The 19,570-nt window shown below is 40.9% G+C and overlaps 3 protein-coding genes and 2 long non-coding RNA genes across 8 annotated transcripts in view; 3 read left to right on the top strand and 2 right to left on the bottom strand.

The window, feature by feature from the left end:
- LOC6532833 (cyclin-dependent kinase 14) overlaps window positions 1–11,067 on the bottom strand; it is a 91,919-nt gene extending 80,852 nt beyond the window's left edge. Inside the window, exons 1-2 of one of the 2 annotated variants that reach the window (XM_039374202.1) lie at window positions 10,895–11,067; window positions 10,011–10,310 (exon numbers count right to left, since the gene is read on the bottom strand). In XM_039374202.1, coding sequence (XP_039230136.1) covers window positions 10,011–10,239 — 229 coding nt within the window. In that variant the 5' untranslated portion in view covers window positions 10,240–10,310; window positions 10,895–11,067. Of the gene's footprint in view, window positions 1–10,010 lie in introns of both variants that reach the window. The other variant, XM_039374203.1, reaches the window with a different exon arrangement.
- LOC120321518 lies at window positions 2,198–3,410 on the top strand. The gene is made up of 3 exons (XR_005561157.1): window positions 2,198–2,651; window positions 2,719–2,793; window positions 2,865–3,410. It is a non-coding gene; the product is annotated as an uncharacterized LOC120321518 (long non-coding RNA).
- On the top strand, window positions 3,981–5,691 carry LOC120321520. The gene is made up of 2 exons (XR_005561159.1): window positions 3,981–5,251; window positions 5,317–5,691. It is a non-coding gene; the product is annotated as an uncharacterized LOC120321520 (long non-coding RNA).
- A 3,030-nt stretch (window positions 11,068–14,097) lies between the features above and the next one.
- Window positions 14,098–15,660, top strand: LOC6532832 (20-hydroxyecdysone protein). Its single transcript, XM_002093533.4, has one exon. It carries the CDS (start codon window positions 14,177–14,179, stop codon window positions 15,584–15,586), a length of 1,410 nt encoding a protein of 469 aa, XP_002093569.1. The 5' UTR covers window positions 14,098–14,176; the 3' UTR covers window positions 15,587–15,660.
- Window positions 15,661–15,870: 210 nt separating this feature from the next.
- LOC6532831 (tight junction-associated protein 1) overlaps window positions 15,871–19,570 on the bottom strand; it is a 40,056-nt gene continuing 36,356 nt past the window's right edge. For all 3 annotated transcript variants that reach the window (XM_015194141.2, XM_015194142.2, XM_015194143.2), the window contains one exon: window positions 15,871–19,554. In XM_015194141.2, coding sequence (XP_015049627.1) covers window positions 18,307–19,554 — 1,248 coding nt within the window. In that variant the 3' untranslated portion in view covers window positions 15,871–18,306. The remainder of the gene's footprint in view (window positions 19,555–19,570) is intronic.

The following is a 19,570-nucleotide window of genomic DNA, read 5'->3' as shown; positions in this document are numbered from 1 at the left end:
AGTGCAACTTCTTTTCACATCAGGCCAGAGGACCAAACGACCTGCCACACAAAACGTTGCCCAGGAGTCTGTGAACTCTCTGCTGGCTCAAGTTCCTGTGTGCCTGGGTGCCTGTGTGACAATTTTCCATGACCCCTTCGTGGCTTTTCCGAGCCGCCTCTTCTGCCCCCGCCATCCCCAGTTTCCCATCAACTTTTGTGCGCTATTTTCACGCTTTTACGCCGCAATTGTTGTGGCAACGTGAAGCGCAGAGAATGAGAAAAGCATTGAATGAGAAAAGCGAGCGACTTTGCCTAACCATATGAAAGAAATGATGACTTTAAAACTAACCTACAATTGCCCGGCAGCCAACAAATTTAATGGAGTTCCATTGTGGCAACAGTTTGAGAGCGATTGCTGGCAGGAAGTCTATTTAGGCCGGCGTCTATTGTGTGGAGGTCACTGAATTTGTGCGCTTTATGCCAAAGTTCATGAACTTTTTTGATGGCAAGCAGCCTCCCAGCCTCCCACCAAATCGAACGCCGAAAGTCGGTAAAACTCATTAACAAATTGCAGAAAGTGTTTGCTGTCAAGCCAATTTAACCCCCACCTGACCATGGAGTTGTACACACAAGAGACAATCGCAGAATACTCAGACATGCTCCACATTTGTCCCAGGTTAACATGTCACGAAGTCGCCACGTCACGACTATGACAACATTGATGCGAACGGGGAATGAGCTTGGGATGGGCCATTCTGATGGGAGGGGGAATGGGGATGTGATGCGCAGAGCGTGATGGAACACTTAGAAGCCATTAATAACTGGGTTATGTAATCGAGACAAGAGACAAGAGACAAGAGCCAAGAACCCAGAGTGAATGACGGGCCAGTAGAGCCACATAGAGATGGAGCCACGGCAAGCGAAGCGAGGGAGGTCAAGAGAAAGCTGGCTGCGGTTGTCAATGAATGAATGTGGAGCACTCAATTGTCAGTGTACACTGAAAAGGCTTCCTTAGAGAATTACTACAAGGTAATTACAAAGTGGCACCAGAGCAGCGTGGATTCTTAAATTATGTAATTTTTCAATTATCAAAATGCTAAGCTAACCCTTAAAGTGCTGGTCTGATAATTTCCTCTTCTTGGAGTGCACAATTTAATGCGTTTGGTACAAAGGTAACCACTGACTGACATTTGATTGCCATTGGCTTTCAGCCTGACCACTTTACCTTCTCCAGCAGCTTCGATTTCCGAACTCCCCTGATATTCCATCAAATCAGGAGTTTCCGTTACTGCGACCATTTCAGTTTCGATTGCCAAGCCACGCAGTGTGACAAGTGTCAACAATTATCAAGTATACGCCACCTGATCACGACTGCAAGCAACACCAGAGTCGCAAGCCCCCTTCTGCATGACACACGTGCGTCAATTGCCACCGAATTAATTGAGCGCACTCATGAGACTGTCAATTAGCAGAATCAAGCAAATTTATGGCGCACAGCAAGGCAAAATGTAACAGAAAAAAATACAGAAATACAGATTCAAATAAATTCGAATAAAGACATATCAATAGACAAATAAATGGTGTACGCAAACGGAACATCAAATCGGTCTGTCAATTTGTGAGGTCGAGCAGAAAACGCGTGTCTGGCCCATAAAAAAGATGCTAACGAAGAAATGCTCAACGAAGAAATATGATAGAATAAAAAGAAAAAAAAAAGGAATGGAAAAAATACGACAAAATACTTTTGTGAAGAGCAAGAGAATGTCAAAAATTAGCAACGAAAATAAATGAGCCTCGAGAGATAGAAAAAGAGACATCCTATAGAGAAAAGAAAACTTTTCGTGAAGTTTATTATTATTATTTTTTTTTTCTGCCCTTCCGTCCAACTCTTTATACATTTCGCTTTGCTCGGCCAATTTTGGCCGTATCTCCGCCTCGAACAACAAAAGAAACCAGAGAAGTGGACCGCGCAAAAAAATGTATTAAAAACTTGTCGCTAATTTTGACAACAATTTGCAATTTAGCCCTCCTCCTTCTTCTCGGCAAGTTTTTGAAGGCATCTTAATGATGTCTAATTAAAAATCTCAACTGCCACCAAGTTACGGTGTCAGTTTCTTTTATTATCTACAAACCTAAAATAAGAAAAAATAAAAAAAGAGGAAGAAAATATAAAACCAGATAAGTCTGTCATGGCAATTAAACAAAATCATGTTGTTGTGTTGTATCGCTTTGTGTTTGTTTGTTTGGAAAACAAAAGATTGTTTCGGCCGCGTTTAAAAATAGCCCGTTGAGATGGCCAAAAATATCCCAAAGTATCTTGAAGATGCGTGGTGCGGCATGCGGATAGACAGACAGCCAGTCAGACAAGTGCTTTTGTTATATTTCGAATGGAAATTCTCGAGCAGCAGCTGAAAGCAAAAGTTCCCATTGCCGTTGCCATTGCCCACTCATTTTCCTGGAAAATCGAGGGAGGAACATTTTTGGGAGGTTCTAGCGGAAAAGGAAGCCACAAACAAATTGCTGCCTCACAATGACAGCTGTAGAGGAACAATTGCATCCCACAAAACACTCGCCTGCGTGTCTATAGAACTGAGAAATCTGAATTGGCAACGGAAAGTCAATAAATACTCAGCTATGCAAATAGCCTAGGAAAATCTGGGAAATTACTAAGTAAATATATGAAAATATATATTGGTTCCAGAGCTGGTTTTTAAGAGATATAAAATAACATTTTAAGGTGATTGTCGGAAAATAGGACAAGACTGAGATTTTGTGTTGAAAATAATTAGTTACCAAAATGTTTCCTATATTTGTGAGTATGTACTTATTACCATCTAAACAAATAACCCTTTTAAACAGCAAGCATTTTACTAAACTTTAAAGCTTTCTAATTCGTCAAAACAAAAACCAACGAACACAGTGCTTTCTTCACAAGGACATCTTTCCTTTTTGGCCAGCAAAAATGAAAAAAGCTAAATAAAACCCAGAAGCAACCGAAGAGAAAGACCAGAAACACAATAACAAACACAAAATGGCATAATAGGCTTTGTGGGCGTGGCTGCGGCAGGGGCGGTGGGGAAAAGCGCAATCAAGCGTTTCCAGATAGTTTTGATGGGAAACAAAAAAAAAAAAAAATACAACAAATTTTCTACTACAATGCCTACAAAATACTGGCAACAAAGAGAAAGCAACTTTACAAACGGCCCACCGATATCATAAAAATTCCAGTGAATACGAGTGTATGAAACGCAATGCTCACAAAAATGGTTACGCACATTGGGCAAAGGCGGCATGTGTGTGAGCCCCAAGGATATCCGGAAAAAGGACCCACACCTGAATCATTCCACAGCCAGTCGGAAAGGCACCTTCTGTTGCTGTATGCAAAAATTGAAAAAATACAAATTTCCCATTACAGTTTGCCATTTTCATTCCTCTTTCTCTTCATATATTGTTTTTTTTTTTGGGCAAAGCCTGCAGTTGGCAGTAAAATTAAATGAGAATTGTAGCCTTGCGAGAAAATTGTATACAAGCCGAAATAAATATAAATTTTAAATGCTGTGTTAAGGAGAACTAGATAAGCTGGGCTACAGAGACGAAAATTTGTACATTTGCATTTAATTAACGTTCATTAAATATTTACAGCTTGCGGTAAATTACTGCAAAATGTTTCGGAATGCATTTGCAAATGGTGTGAATACTGGTGATGCACAAACGTGGGGTGATGCACAGTAAATGCATCATTTTGTCCAATTATGTGTCAAACCATGGTGAATAGGGTGGTCAATGTTTTCGGAAATAACAGTTGCAATGAAAGTGTAAGGTAAAAACTAATTCTTTTTAAAAACAATATATATATTTTCCAGTTTTTGTTGCTTTAAATGTTTATTCAAAAAATATTCAATTGCTGTTTAAGTGTGCCTAAGAGTTATTCCGTTTTTAATTCATATTTATTCATAAAATATTATATTATTTGGTATAAAATAAAATTCTTAAACTATATATTTTCCTAAAATCTATTTCGCAATAATTTAAAATTTCTAGTTGCAGCACACCCTACTGACTGTGTTTGAATACCTAAGTGAGTGTGTCCGGTGCACTTCACATTCTGCGGTGCCATTCGGTTCGGGCGTGCGAATTTTCGGTTCTATTTGGTTCGATTTGATGCGTGTTCCGCTGCGGTTGGCACTTGAGGCTGTCATAGATGTTGGACATGGGTCCTTCGAAGGGTCAAGGGGTTGGTGGTAAGGGGTTAAGGGCCGACTGTGCGCAGTAACAGTGGTCAGAGTTGTTTGAAATTTCGGTTTTCATTATGGGCTTTGCGGTAAAAGAATCTCTAACTGAAGAAAAGTCAACAGCAAAAAGTGTGAACTAAAGTTCAAGGAGTTATTTCAATGCTTTTGGGAACTGCACCCAGATTTGGGAGTGATTTGTATAGGGTTTTAATCGATTTCAATGCAAGTTTAATTAGTTCGAGGAGCTGTGCACATGCAATTGGCAATTGCAGCTTCTTCCGATGGGCGAATAAATCAATCAGTGTCCCTGGCAGGTGATCAGATAAATTACATTTCTCAATTATTGCGGGTAAGCCAAAATCGAGACAAAGGCCATAAACCACTTTGGAGTCCGGCTCATAGTACAATTGCAATGAGTGAGCAGATTTTCCGGCCCATTTGGTTGCTGTGCGTCAATGGCGAATGGCTAACTTAATTTGCAAAATATGCAAAACTTAATAATAAATACGGAATTTTGCTACGCCGCGCATTGCAATCGATTCGCCACTTAAACCGATTGCAATGGAAATGAAATACTGCCAAAGGAAGCACAAACAAAACCGAATTGCGAGTTTCCCATTTTGGCTCAACGATTTTTCGTCTTTATTTCCTTTATTTTTTGTTTGCATTTTTTTTTTTTTGTTTTTTTTTTTGTAAACTGTGTTCGATGACAGGCAAAACGAGGCGAGCGACAATTAAAAGCGAAATAAAAACAAAAATTGAGAGAAATTGTTAGGCGATGATGTCCGAGATGATTCCGCACGATACGTCACAGAACATTCAGCGTTATTCGAGTGGAAACTGTGCTTCACCTAATGAGAGGAGGTATTCCCCCCACAAAAAAAGGGGACGGTCTGTGGATTCTTTGGGTTGGAGATCTTGGGTCTATAAGTGTGAGTCATGCTCACGAAATTCGTGATCTGGAAACCCGGTTTCGGTCATTGCAAAGGAATGTGGCATCGAGAATTTTACCTAAGTTTTAAACTTTGTTCAATAGTCGTATGTATATTTTTGTAGTATACATATTTTAGAAATATTTGTAAAAACTAAGAAACTTTGAATAGAAACCCATTTACTTCTAGTCACGTTCCCATCACTAATCGGAAGGACTCAAGCAACCAAACGACTGAAAGAAAACAAATTTTATGCGACCACGCGCCATTTGATTTCCCTCAAAAAAAGGGGGCGAAAACCAACAGAGTAAAGCAAAGTGGAAATTCAAATGGAAATACTTGAAGCAGTTGCATCGACCAGTTTATCAAAAAGATGCTCCCGAAAGATTTCGCCCCCTCGAGTTATGCATTTCTTTCTAATGAACTCTGGGCCTTTCAGCGCTTTCTTCATCTTCATCTGCATTTCTTTTTTTTTTTTTTTGGCTCTTCTGAGCAATAAAAATCGTAATGAAGCGGGCAACATAAAACAGAACGCCAGAATGGAAAGCAGACGATTTTTGGAATGGGCTGAGGTGAATTTTATGCGCGTAATTAGCAGCAATTAGGGCGGAGGGGGCGGATATTCAATATTCGGTAAACAGAGCTTAACATGGACTTCTGGCCATTCATTAAGGTCTGACAGCAAATTACACTTTTTTTGTTTTTCCCCTGCGTTTGCCTCTTGTTGTATCTTTTTATTTATTCACACGCCTCGAATGGCATTTGCGAAATGCAAATTACGCTAAGCAAATTAGCGCGGAAGCACCAAAGTGCAAGAAAAGAAAAAAAAAATATAGGAAAAAAAGCTAAAATGAAAATGAAAAGGAGCAGGGAAACTTAAGTGGGGTGTGCGCCAGGGAAATTCAAGACAAATTAGCTGGGAAGTGGCGGAGTTGTGTGTGTGTACAATAATGCAACGTGCGGGTGCACAATGCCAAATGAGCTGCGAACTTTGGTGCAAATAAGGAAACTAAATACCCTGAGTGGAGATATTTATGGAAATTAATGCAGGTGACTCACTTAACCAGGAAAGAAAGTGGAAAAAGCTTAGGAGTGAATTAAATGGGCTAAAATATTTTATTATCGTGAATTTCGGAGAAATAATCTGTCTATAGGGAACCATAAATACTATACAATATTTAAAAATCCATTCAAAATTTAGTTCTAGCATGAATTTTCCCTGTTATTTGTGTCTTAAAAGTGCCCTTGTTATCTCGGCCAAAACTGCAACAATGCACTTTAAAAGCATGCCAGTGGTCTTGAGCCGGGTTAACTTCTTGACACCTTCAAGTCGTTACAATTAAATGTGATATATAACCGGGGAGCAGGCTGTGCAGTCGCAGCCTCTGAAGGCCCAGTTAAGTTGTTAGAATGCACAATAAACTCATTCATAAGTCTGGCGTAAAGTCTCACAGCAATTTAGCAAAAGTCTTCACACCGCGACTGACTCGCCCACAAATCAAATTGCAAACCCCCAGAGTCGCAGTGGAAACTAAGCTGGGTTGAGTTGGGCTGGGTCTTAACCGCGATGGGTTTTATAGATGCACTCAAACAAAATATTGTAACTAAGTAAGTATCTAGAAAATAATATGGAAAAACGTATGTCTTACTAATTATTATGTGTATGTGTATTAAGAATTTTAAAAGACTTGAATATTCCTGAATATTTTATATATTTTAAAATCAATTAATAATAATTAGTAGTTGGTATTTAAAGTTCCAAATAATATATTTATAATGCCATATTTTAAAGTTAATAATAGTTCCTTACTTTTGGAGTGTTGTGGAGGGCCACAGGAAGCGCGATGAGCAGCGAGACACCTGGCCGCTTCGCTCATGACAAACTGCCACTCCAGGCGTGGCTGGGAAAGCGTTGGGAAAGTGCTGGGAAAGCGGGGGAAATGGGGCTGGGGGGACGGTGGGCAATTGAAAAATGATGCCCGGCCAGCCGGTGGAAATGCATTCGGCAAATGAAGCTCAGAACGGCCCAGAAGCACGTGAACCGAGCAAACAAGACACAAAAAGGGAGCATCAGCAGCTGTGGGAATTCAGTTTGAATGCAACCGATATGTCAATATGCCAACTGCTGTTTGAGTTTACTTGTTTTTTTTGTTGCCGCATTTCTTTATTTGTTGCCCACTATGGTTTATTAGCGATCCACTAATTGCAAAAATTGGTTTCGCATCTATCCGGCGAGCCAACGACAAATAAAAAGGCCAGCAGAGTGCACGAGTGTGTGGTTTTTTGCTGCTTTATGATCATTAAATATTTGAAAATGAAAAATGTTGTTATCAGCGATTTGGGAGCGCTCGGTTACCTGATGCTGAAATAAAATTATAGAGCATTTCGTGTTGACCCTCAGCTGTAGACACTAATTGAAAATGGCAACTGGGTTGCCGGAGAAAAGTGGAAAAAAAAATGTAACATGCTGTTTGTTTATTTTATTTGCCATGGGTAAAGTTGCATTTGCTGCGATAAGCAGCAAAATCACAACTGATAAAAGAAATAAGAGTCAAAAGAACAAACAGCACAGTCAAACAAAAAAATGTTATGTAAATAGTAATCAGATAAGGGAAAGAGTAAGCTGATAAAGGAGTATTTCCTTACTCCAGTTGATGACAATTTAATAATAATAAAGTAAGAAATATATTTGATATTAAAAGAACCTGCATTTCATGCCCATGAATGTGGATTTGAATAATAAATATTTGAACAAGATCTGTCGCTATTTGATGAGTGTATAACTTTATTTATGATTTATAGTCCTCCGACTTGTGGCTTATATTGTAAATACTTGCAATCACTTGTGCTTATTGATTAATTTAAGTGAAAATTCCAAAGTCCTCGCGTATTACATATATGCGAATCACTCAAATGAATCATGTTTCCCGCTGTGTCATTTGGCTTATCAAAGGTGTGCTTATTGTTTTACTTGATAAGAAACAACACAGAAAATTACTCCCCAAAATGAGAATGTTGGGATAAAAATGGCAAGCACCTAAAATTGTTAACGCTATCTGAGCAAAAACACTAAACTAAAGACAGAACAGCAAACTAGACTTTTTGGCCAAGTTTAATGGACGAAAACCGTTGAACGGCAACCGTTAGCTTTGATTTAATTAGAAGATTTTTGTGCGCCTGCTACAGTTTATCAAACCCCAAAAGACAACACACGACTCTAGCATCAAACTGCGACCATGGAGGGGATTTGGGCTTTGTATTCGCTGGACTGATTCCGTATGCTTCTCTCGCTGGCTCTTAAAGCAGGTTTTCCATTTGGCCTTTGGCATAAGCCCCACACTGAACTACTCGAGTGCCCAGCAAAAGCCGCACAAGTCGCTCTCTATGTGTGTTTGGCTTTGTGTGCCAGTGTTTGGGGCACACAAATATGAATAAAGGCTACAGTGGATGCTCGGGAAGCGGAACAGCGAAGCTGCGGAAGTCCAGTAACTCGAAGCCTCAACTATCCCATACCCGTTACTCAGCTAAAGGGAATGCGACTGTTACCATGATTTTAAGTTTTTTGGCAGCATCTTTTTTGAATAGAGTATCCCCAGCGTTCGCCATACCCAATGACCACTGTAACAGGTGTAGTGAAACATCGGGCGCAGAGAAATATGCATGATGTTGTAGCTGCCGTGGTTTTTTGTGATTATTTCTCTCTTTTTTGCGGCTGCTGCGTGTAAAATCAATAAATTCGAGCGGGTTCAAGAGGTGACGACAACGACCAAAATGCCTATGACCTTCAGGCCTCCAACTGACCTTCGCCCTGGCCCCATACCCCCCGCTTGCCCCCCTCATGCTATTACTTTTCCGCCTTGGCAATTAAATTTCGTATGTAATTTTTTACACTTTTTTTTTGCTGGCCAGCAGCACTTCTTAATTATCGTTGTTAAGCTGGTTATGGTTTGTTTTGCTTTTGTTGCTTTGCGCTTGGCTTTTTGTTGAAATGTATTCCTCTTTGGCCAGTGGCATTCATTAATTTCTTGCCTTATTTGCTGCCCTCGCTTCGCTCTTTTGGTTATTGATATTAATAAAACTTTTCCTTCCTCCCAAAAAGAAGTCCAAAACAAATCTGCCAGCAATCGCCATCGTGGTTGCTCAACAAGTTACGTCAGTGCGTTGGTGGGGATTTTTGTTTCAGTGTTGTTTTGTTGCCCGGATCCCTGATTCCGGAATACAAAACAAAAGATTAAGCTTTGAGGGATTTGGATTACAGCCTTGTGTACCAGGCAAACAAATGTGGAAGTCTTCGGTAAGACTCAGATAAGCGGGCGAATTATGGAATTTTAGTTTTTGCGATTAAATAATCTTAATGAAAAACTTTCTAAGGCTAAGTTTAATTCAAAAATAAGAAGAAATGTTGCAACTATGGTTTTTTGTATGCTTCTTAAGAGCTAACATTACTTTAATTGCCTTTAAAAGTCTGTCGTTTTTAGCCAAAGTTTATACTAATCTCTAGGTCGACCAACTAACTTTAGTTTAATTACACAGAGTGGCATTGACCGGAAACCTGCAATTTGAAATGCTCATTTGCCTTGAACTTTAACCGACTTGTCGTTTGTGTGTTGCACCCTTGCATTTGTGCCTCGCTTTTTTCTGGGTCACCATATTATGTTTTTATTTAAAATAAATTTTGTGAGTAACCATATTCTGATTTTATTTAAAAAATATTTAAGGGTTTTGCTGGTTATATTTTGGGTAGTTGAGAACGATCTTTAAATAGGTTTAGGAACAGCTTGGGGTCACCAATGAATTCCATGGATCCCTTTTGATATGAAGTTCACTACCTATTCTCCAAAGATCTTTTTGAGTATATAACTCACCATCTTTAGCATTTGTTGCTCCCGTTGTTGTTGTTGTTGTGGTGGTGGCCATAGTTTTGGTTTTTGATTTTGTTGTTGCTGGAGTTGTGCAGACAGAGGCCTCTGCCGACGCCGACGTCGCTGCTCTGTAGAAAGCAGATGTTGTTGTTGCCGATGTGGATGTTGTTAATTTTGTTGTTGTTGTTGCATCCACAGCGCCAGCAGCTGACAAACTTCGCGAGCAGTGCATTAGTCACCTGTTCTTCACAGGTGCAGGAAGTAGGGGGTGGCAACTGGGTGGGTTTTGTATGCGTGTGTCAGCTGATAAGGGGGGAAAACGCGAAATATGTTAATCAGCGCGGCAAGAGGTGAGGCGGGGGTTCAGGGGGGGTTCCGTAACCAGGAAATTAAAAAGTAGAAATTAAAAGCTATAGTTCTGTGATAGTTTTTGTTATCTTATTGGTCAGAAGCGATTTTATTCATTAGAAACTATTATGCATTGTATTTATTTGATTTTATTTTGGTATTTAATAAATTGTCTAGCAGCTTTTGTTACTTTTAGATATGAAATCTATATATTGATATTTGGGGCACTCTTCTGCTTCTCTACTTTTGGTTCACTTAAGTGGGCAAGACTTTCTATTAAATATATTTTTTTTTTGCTTAGCACATTTTCTTGCGCACTTGCAGCTGCCTTCATTTATAATTGAATTTATCAAATTTATTTCTGTTATTATTTCGCTGGCTCTTTTGTTTTTATTTTATTTTTGTTGCATGTGCGTCGGTGTTTATGCATGTGTGCGCGCGTGTGTGTGTGCGTATGCGTGTGTGTTTATGCTAGTGTTGGTGCACTGTGTGTTTGTTGTTGTTGCTAGTGACGCGTACGCGTGTTTTCTCGCTCGCACCTGCACGTTTTCACTGGCCCGTATGGTTGCCGCACACTTCTAACGGTCGCTGCACATGTTTTCGCTAATTTTACGCGATTATTTGCTTAGTTTCTTGTGTAATTTCACAGTTGTTTTTTGACGGCGACTCGCGGAGCGAGCACGAATTTGGTCACACCACATCGCCAGTGTGGCCAGGCACGGTTCGGCGCTACTATATCAGGCGGCGCTGCTGAAAAATACCAAAACATATGGCTTTGCAGAAAATACTGCTTGTGCCTTAACAGCACTCAAGTAACAGCGTTCTGTTTAGCAAAATACAAATAAATAATAATAATCAAAATTTTAAAACAATACAAATTCTATACATGTTAATAAATAGTTAACTCCACAAAAGCTCTTAACTGCACCAGTAATACAACTAGCCAACGATTTTGTAATAACAGCCAAGACGAATTGGGAACTTAACAGTACGTAAAAAATTCAAGCATCCGGTAACGCCGAAATGAGCTACCCAACTTTCTGGCAATCCTTTTACAGGGTTTTTGAAATAAAAAAGTAACTGAAATTATGAATTTTTTGCTTACCAAAGATTTGAGATATGTGGATTGCCACGATAAGTAAATAAACATCACTTTAGCGTAAAAACCTCTTGCTTAAGCTTGCATACTATAAGTTATATGGCTTACTAAAAATATCACCTTTTCAGGAACATATTATTCGAATAATTCTACAACTTAAAGAAAAACACTCCAAACTTATAAATTTTTAAAGTTCCAGATGGTTAAGTGACCTTGGCAGAAATTTCGTTTACAAGTACGAACTATTGTCCAAGACGAAATCCATATTTTTTACCATTTGGCGAAATTTAGTGACCTTGACAGCAAAATATGACACAAATATTTCGACAATTGAAAAGACGGCAACAACAAGCGGCTTATTTTGATAAGTGAGGTAATTTCGGATGACGGAGATCGCCTGAATCTCCCACTCGCTCCCAGTTTTTCAACTTTGTTGCTGTTTTTGTCACCCACTTTGCACGGGTATTTATTTATTTATTTTTTTTTTTTTTGATTTTTTTAATATTCCGCGCGGCTGTTGAGTGAAAGTTGCCACCGTTTAGAGTAATGTGTTTTGTTGTTGCTGCTGCCACGCCCACTCCGCACCCGCCTTATCGTCACCTGTCGCTGGATGTGAGTGAGGTGCTAATTCGACAGTCAATTGTGTAAAAAAGAGTACGGCTAACAATTGCATAATATCAAAGCTGAAACCGAAACTCGAGCAACATTTGTTTTTTGGGCGCCAGAGATCAGACAAAAAAAAAAAAAAGATAAAACAGAAGGCGATTAACCAACTCCAAGAAAAGCCATAAAAATCGACAGAACCGAAATGAGTTTTATTTCAGTTTGTAACTGGGGGGGAAACGTGTTCTGTCCATTGCCAAAATCAATTTTGTTGCAGAATTAAAAGCCACAAGCTGGGCTCATAAAAGAGCTGAAAAAGATCAGTTGTGCGATCCCAGAGCTTCAAGTCAATGTCCTTTGCAATCCATTTCGATCTTTGATTTCTCTTGATGCCCTCAAAAAAGGCATACTTAAGTAGACAGTCCATGATTATTATATTTTAACTTTAATAGAAATATGTCGTAGCTCTTCTTGTGGATTATAAATAATATAGTATTTAATATGTAATATTTATAATCTATATAAACATAAATCTGTATCCTTATATCCCATTTAAAGCGATTTTTCTGAATTTGAAGAGTATTGAAAGCTTGTTTTTAATAACCTATGCTTCCTTGTTTCTTCCTCGATTTGTGTTCTTTTTATCATCTTTGGCTGTAAATCGTCTTGGCCCTTGCAGGTTTGGCCTGTTTGCAGACCTCTTGTTGGCCAAAAGGGCCCAAGAACGAGTTCTGACCACCGATCGAGCTGCAAATGGATCGATCGATCAGCATATGAAAGTGGCATGTGGACAGGAGATAAGTTTCCTTCAATGCACAGCAACGTTTTCACCATCAAACGCTTGACCCATTTAACTACATTTAAATGGGCTCATTTGCATAGAACACATTTGGATCTTTGATCGCCGGTCTTGTGGGCGTTTTGGTTTGGTTTTGGTTTGGTTTCTGTGCATTTCTAATGAATTATTAACCCAGAACCGGGGGAAAACGCATCCCAGAGATGCATCTTCCCAGCAGCGACAGTCGGTCCAAAGCTAATTGACTCTAAAAATAGCCGGAGCAGGTTTCTCCTACCAGTCTGCGTCTGAATCTCGAGTCTGCATTTAAGTCCGTCTGTGGAACGGGTTTCCATCGAAGAGCCAAAGATCCAAAGATTCACCATCCAGCCAGCAGAACGAGCGATAGGGCCAAATGCGTTTCTTGTAGGAGCGTTTAGCCAAACAAGAAAACCAGAAAAATCTGCTGATCAAATCGAGTCAACAAGGAATGAGAGTGAAAAAGTGGAAAACCTGCGGAAAAAAGGGGGAGTTGCACCGATTGGAGGTAGCAATCGATGATCGAGGACAGACTGAAATCAAGATTAAACGCTGCACAGTTGGCCAATGTAAGATGTTTTGCAATCTTCAAAAATGTTTAACAATTATTATTTATTATTATTACCGCAGCAAAATTTTAAAGTAAACACTGTTTATGATTCCAAGATAATGAGTTATCGGAAAAGTTAGGTAAATTCCGAACAACTACAGTCCTAAACAAACATGGAAATATTACCAAAAGTACAGACATCAAAATAAATATTATGTTTTCAAGAGAAAATTAAGGGAACCATTTTCTTCTTATACTCAGAGCCCTTTCTTAGATTAAAATGATTGAACTTTATATTTCATATTTTATTAATAATATTTATAAACTTATTTCTGGAATATTCCTTGGGCAAAACAAATACTGATACTGCCGATAAAACAAACATGATTGATGATGCTCCCAGCCCTTTTTCAAGCCCCAAACGACATGGCCAATTACAAGTGCAGCTTCGTGGCCAAAACGCTTTGGATGCCCGATCCTTGTGTGCCATCCAAGACCAACTTGGTCCAGTTCAATGACACTCACTGCAAGAATTGGCCAAGACGATGGCAGTGATACTACCACTTTTACCCCACCCCTTTTCCATATCTTAGCCCTGTATGCTTGTGTGTCGGCCAACAAAGTCGACGGCGACTGCGCAGCCGGCGGTTTGTATAAAATGCGTTGGGCCTAAAGAAATTTCAAACAGTTGCGGCCGTGAGGCGCTAGTGAACGCATCTTGAAATCGAAGGAGATTTAGCAAATAAGTCGCGATTATGAAGCCCGTTGCCTTGATCCTGCTCTTTCTGGCCATCAGCCAGGCCAGAGTGCTGAATTTGCCCCAGGAGGCGATCGATATTCCTGTGGCCATTGTCGAGGATAAGGAGCAGCCAGTAGCTTTACCTTTGGTGAAGGAGGAGTTGAAGGAGGCAGCTAAGCCAGAGGAGGTGAAGCCAATTGTCCAAGAAGAAAAAGCCAAGTATCTCGATGAGGAAGTGAAGCCAGAAATCAAGGAGATTAAGGAGCAGATCAAGGAGCAGCTCAATGATCTTGAGAAAAAACCCCTGGAGATTAAGGAAAAACCGCTGGAGATTGAGGAAAAACCGCTGGAGATTGAGGAAAAACCCCTGGAAATTGAACAGAAGCCTCGGGAAATCAAGGAAGAAGCTCAGCTGCCAGAAATCAAACAGGAGACTGCAGAAATCAAACCTGAGACTGCAGAAATCAAAAAGGAGACTGCAGATATCAAAGAAGAGCCTGCCCAGAATATTTTGAAATCTCTGCCAGCTGACGAAGCCGTTGTTGTGCCTGCCGAGGAGCTGTCCCCGAATCCGTTGGAGCAGGAGCAGTCGGAGAACCAGGACGCCGCCCATCCTCAGGTCCGTCAAGCCACCCAGGCCACGCCCACCCAGCAGAGCACCACCCAGGGCAACTTTGTGCAGCAGTTGATCCAGAACTCACCCATTGGCCAGTTCCTGAATCAGTTCCAGCCGCAGCCAGCTGCTGCCGCTCCAGCTCCAGCACAAGCCCAGGCGGATGATGCTACTGCTGCTGCGGCACCTGCAACTCCGGCACCCACGGTGCCTGGATTCCTGAATCCCCAGGCAGCCATCACCTCCGCCCAACAGGCCGTGCAAAATGCCGCCCAGAGTGCCGTCAATGCCACCACTCAGGCTTTCCAGGGTATCCAGCAGTTCGCCAGCAACTTGGGCAATCAGTTCCAGAACACGCTGTCCAGTTTGACGGGCCAGCAGCAGCAGCAGGCGGTGTCCACTACTCCGCGTCCACCGGGTCCCATCCAGCAGTTCGTCAACAATGTGTTTGGTGGCAACAACAATGCCACGGCCGCTGCTCCGCCTGCCCAGCAAAGTGGCAATCCCCTGCAGGGTATCATCAACTTCCTGGGTGGCAATCGTCCACAGAATGCACCAGCTGCTGCTCCAGCTACTCAGGTCACCGACAAGCCCGCCGTCGATGACAAAATCGATCCTGCCAAGGATGATGAGGTGGCTGAATTTGTGCCGGATTCCGAGAATGAGGTGCGTGCGAGTGGCGAGAGCATTGATGATTCCTTCGAGGAGGCTGGTGTTCCTGCCAACGAGGTTATTGTGGTCAACGATGATGCCGGCGAGGATGGCAATGCTGTCCAGAATCATCCGGTGGCCACCGATGCAGTGGCTCTCTAATGGGTTAAGATTGCACTAGTTAAGCCCACACAACCGACTGACGCCATTTTCGTCGACTTTTTTTTCGATTTAAATTGAGAACGAAAAAGGGAAAATGCTTCTTTAGTTTTCTAAGTGCATGCACCGCAACAAATTATTTATTTCATACTCAGCCCAGGAACATAAATATACAAATGAGCGAACACAAATCATTAAATAAAACAAGTAACTTAAAAAATATATATATATACATTTTTTTAAATGGGTAAACAAGAGACCAGCGCAAATGAAAAACACAGGCGAAGTTTATTCAAAAATTATCTCGTATTTATTTGAATTATTTCCAGTTGTTTTCTTGATTTATTATTTCAATGTTGTCGTTTTTTTTGCGTTTCTTTCTTTTGTTTCACATTAAGGTGGTTCAATAGCTCAAGAATAGTTACATCGTGGTTACCAAGAGGCGCAGTAAATGTACACATTCATATAAGGCTAAGTATCTGAAATGTTTCGAACCTAGGCGATAGAACAAAGGCTTCCAATTTAAACTAGATGTCGCAGCTGAAGTTGAACTTATGCCCAAATATTTAAGCTAGTTTTCTTTTAATATATTTCGATTTTTTTTGCTGAAATTCCATTTCAATTTTCTCTTCGATTTGCTTTATGTATTAGTTATTCTTTAGCTACGGTTTCCGATTTTATTCAATTGGGCTGCCTTACGTAAAGTTTTGGGTTTTCTTTGTTTGTTTTAGGGATTTCTTGAGCTGAAGAATGATTCTACTTAAAGTTAGTTTTTGGGTTTTTTGGGGGGAAGTAGGGGAAATGGGGGCAGTGATGGGGACTTGGGGCAGTGTTCTATTGTTTTAATGATCGTTTTGATATATACTTTATAATGCTGGAAAACTGGATCGTTGAGCAGTGAGTTACAGGTGAGGGAGCAAGAGAAAGTTGGTGATTATCGGAAATGATTTAGTTCCTTATCCAAGTTAAGTCTTTTTCGATATTGGTACATGAACTTAATAAGAGTTTTTTCTTTTTGATTTTCGATAGTATCGTAGGATAAAGTGCATAACAGGCAGAGGATCTATAGAGCTATAGAGCTATAGAGCTGGATCCCTTGATTCGTAGTAAGCAATATTAGTACGAGTTGAATTTATGCTAATTATACGTTTACATAAGTAGGCCAAACATAACAGTGTCTTAAAGCATTTCCATTTTAGCATTTCGCTCAGTGTATACATGGTAAAGTAATCGAGATATAGAGATATAGATAGCAGCCATACATGAGTGTAAATATCGAGTAAATATCATCGCATTCAATATAATTTCGCTTGATGTGGAGATGGTGATGGTAATGGAGTTGGGTAGTTCATAGAAAAGTGGTTCTTCTGAAGCCGTTGAATCTTGTATTGCTTGTTCTTGTGTTCTTGTGGGTCGGGTATACACGTATAAGATGAGAATATATATATATATATGTATTTATGTTTATGTATATATAGATGTAAATATATGTATGTGGGTACTACAATCATATGTCTGTTCAGATACGTCTATAATGCAATGTGTCCGTGTACGTTTCTGATACTGATTCTGATTCTGATTTTGGTTTGGGTGTACGTGTATATAGCGGGGCTAATATATCTTTGATTTAGCAGCTTAGCAGAGGATTACAGTTCTCTATATGAAGGTCATCTAATGGGCAGGAATGAGTACAGTTTTTCGGGCAAAAAGGTACAATACTTGTATATATCTTCGATAGACAGATCTGTTTTTTTTTTCTGATAAATAGCGCTAAGCTGGACAAAATGCTCGAATAGAAAATATAAATCAAAGATCAGAAAACTCTTCGCCGTCGTTTTTGGTCGCATTTTATAAAAATAAAAATCGTAAACGTTTTTACGCTCGTTTCTCACACTACCAAAAAATATTGCACAATCGGAATGTAGAAAATATAACGCGCTTATCAAATATAAATCGTATATAGCATAATTATCTGTATACTCCTATAAATATAATTCATATATATTTCCGGTGTAACCTAAGTTTGCTTGGGCAAAGTTTTGCGAATTTTCAAATTCTCGTGGTTTACATCAACATGCAGACATCAAAAAGTTACGCGATTTTTAGTTTGTATATAATTTTTCGGTTATATCGTTAGTTCTGACCATATCATATGTCTTAGATTTGCTTTTGATTTCAGCTGCAATTGCTCTTGGGCTTCGGATTTCCAGCGTTGGTTTTACACGAAAGTGGATCGATCTTAAAGGAAGACACCTTAAGATGCAGACAAATTAAATGTAAATTGTGATGTAAAGGAAGACTTGAAAGGGTAATTTATAATAGAAATGTATACATAAATATTATAATTAAATGTAGAATTACAACATTTGATTACAGCACAGAAACGCATATAAGAACTATCTTTAACCAACGCCTCAGATATTTTTACACCCATTTTTTAGGCAGCTTATCAGCATAGTGATGGCTCCAAAGCAACTTTAGCTAGCTTAGATTGTAGATTGTGATTTAAGTATTACATTTATCGTACATATGTATAGTATTTCATTGCTATTAGCACGTTCTCTGTGTGTTTTGTGTATCTGAGAATCCCTCACCCAACTTAAGCATGGCTATATATGCTATATATATAGCACGTGGAGTACGAACTTAAAGTAGCAAAACTAGGCTAGAATACAATTTGGTTTGCTCATCGGATGTGTGGCGCATTCATCGACCCCGTGTGCTTATAAATTCGTTTCAGTTCTGTGGGGCGTCAGGTTGTTGGATGACTGGCTGGTGGTTTTGTTGGTTTTGGTGGCCACAGCTCCACCGGGCGTGGCCATCCTCACCCGCTCACCGACGCCAGGACCCAAAATCCTGCGCTGCAGCATGCGAGCAGCTGCTCCAGATCCTTGTAGCAACGCACTGGGAGTGGCACCAGCTGCTCCGCCATTCATGGACCACTCGTTTTGCTTCAGCAGGAACTGCTTCACATTGTACTCCATCTGGGCAATGTCCACGTTCTGGGTGGTCGTGTGCAGCTCCGCTTGCACGGATCGCGTTTTGTCCGTGTCATTGGGATAGTACTTGTAGTTGAGTATATCACACGTGGGCTGTTCGGGGCAGATGAGTGCCTCTGAACCGGAGGATGTGGACTCACCGGGCGGACTCGAGTCGGCTGGCGCGCCGGCCACCGTGGTATATGCCACCGGTAGTCCCGATCTTGTGGTTCTCCGGTAGTACGTGGTGCACAGCTCCGTTTTCTTGGGCGGCACAACGCTGGCCGATGGATTTTCCGGCAAGGAATTGCTGGTGATGTCGGTCTTGGGCGAAAGGGAATCCTCCGTAGACTTTTCCGGATAACCATTGGTTAGTTGTTGCGGTGTGGTCTTGTAGCCGGAATCCATCGAGAGTTTCTCTATGGATATGGAGTCCATGCGGTCGAGCGTGGAGTACGAGGATTGCCTTTCCGTTCCGGAGTTGGAGTCACTGGTGGGCGGAGCCTGCTGCAGATTTCTCTGCTCCAACTGCTGCGTATTATGCTGCACCCATTCCGCCACTCTGCTGAGCTGCTGGCGCCTGAGAAGGACACTTTCCTGGTAGTCGATGGCATCGCTTATGGAACTGGAGTTAGCCGAGTGCTTGGGTGAGTTCACACCAGGATTGGTGGCCTGTTCACCGGGCTTGATCTCCACTGGCTCCAGCTCGGCAGTTTCCACCTGCGGTTCGAGCACCGGCTGTAGGGCAACATTCTCGTGTGGAGCTGCAGGTCCTTGCCAGGCTTCCACCACCGACTGGGCATTGCTCTCCTTGCTGGTGATGATGTCCTTGCCATCGTTGAGCTCCTCGTCCAGCAGCTTCTCTCGCCGCTTGTAGATCACTGGCGTGTAGGTCTCGATGGACTCCAGATTGTCCAGCAGGATGTTGCTCTGGCCATTCTGCTGTATTCGCATGGCACACAGACGAGGACCTCGGTACTTAGGATTCTCCGCCTGAGGGAAGGCAAAC

Source organism: Drosophila yakuba, chromosome 3L, assembly GCF_016746365.2.
Source record: "Drosophila yakuba strain Tai18E2 chromosome 3L, Prin_Dyak_Tai18E2_2.1, whole genome shotgun sequence".
In the NCBI taxonomy this organism is placed as follows: domain Eukaryota; kingdom Metazoa; phylum Arthropoda; class Insecta; order Diptera; family Drosophilidae; genus Drosophila; species Drosophila yakuba.
Note: the sequence above shows the minus strand (reverse complement) of the source record. Positions and strands in the feature narration are given on the sequence as shown.

Excerpts from the sequence above, each read along its gene's own strand:
- LOC6532832 (XM_002093533.4), top strand. The coding sequence starts at position 14,177 with ATGAAGCCCGTTGCCTTGATCCTGCTCTTTCTGGCCATCAGCCAGGCC.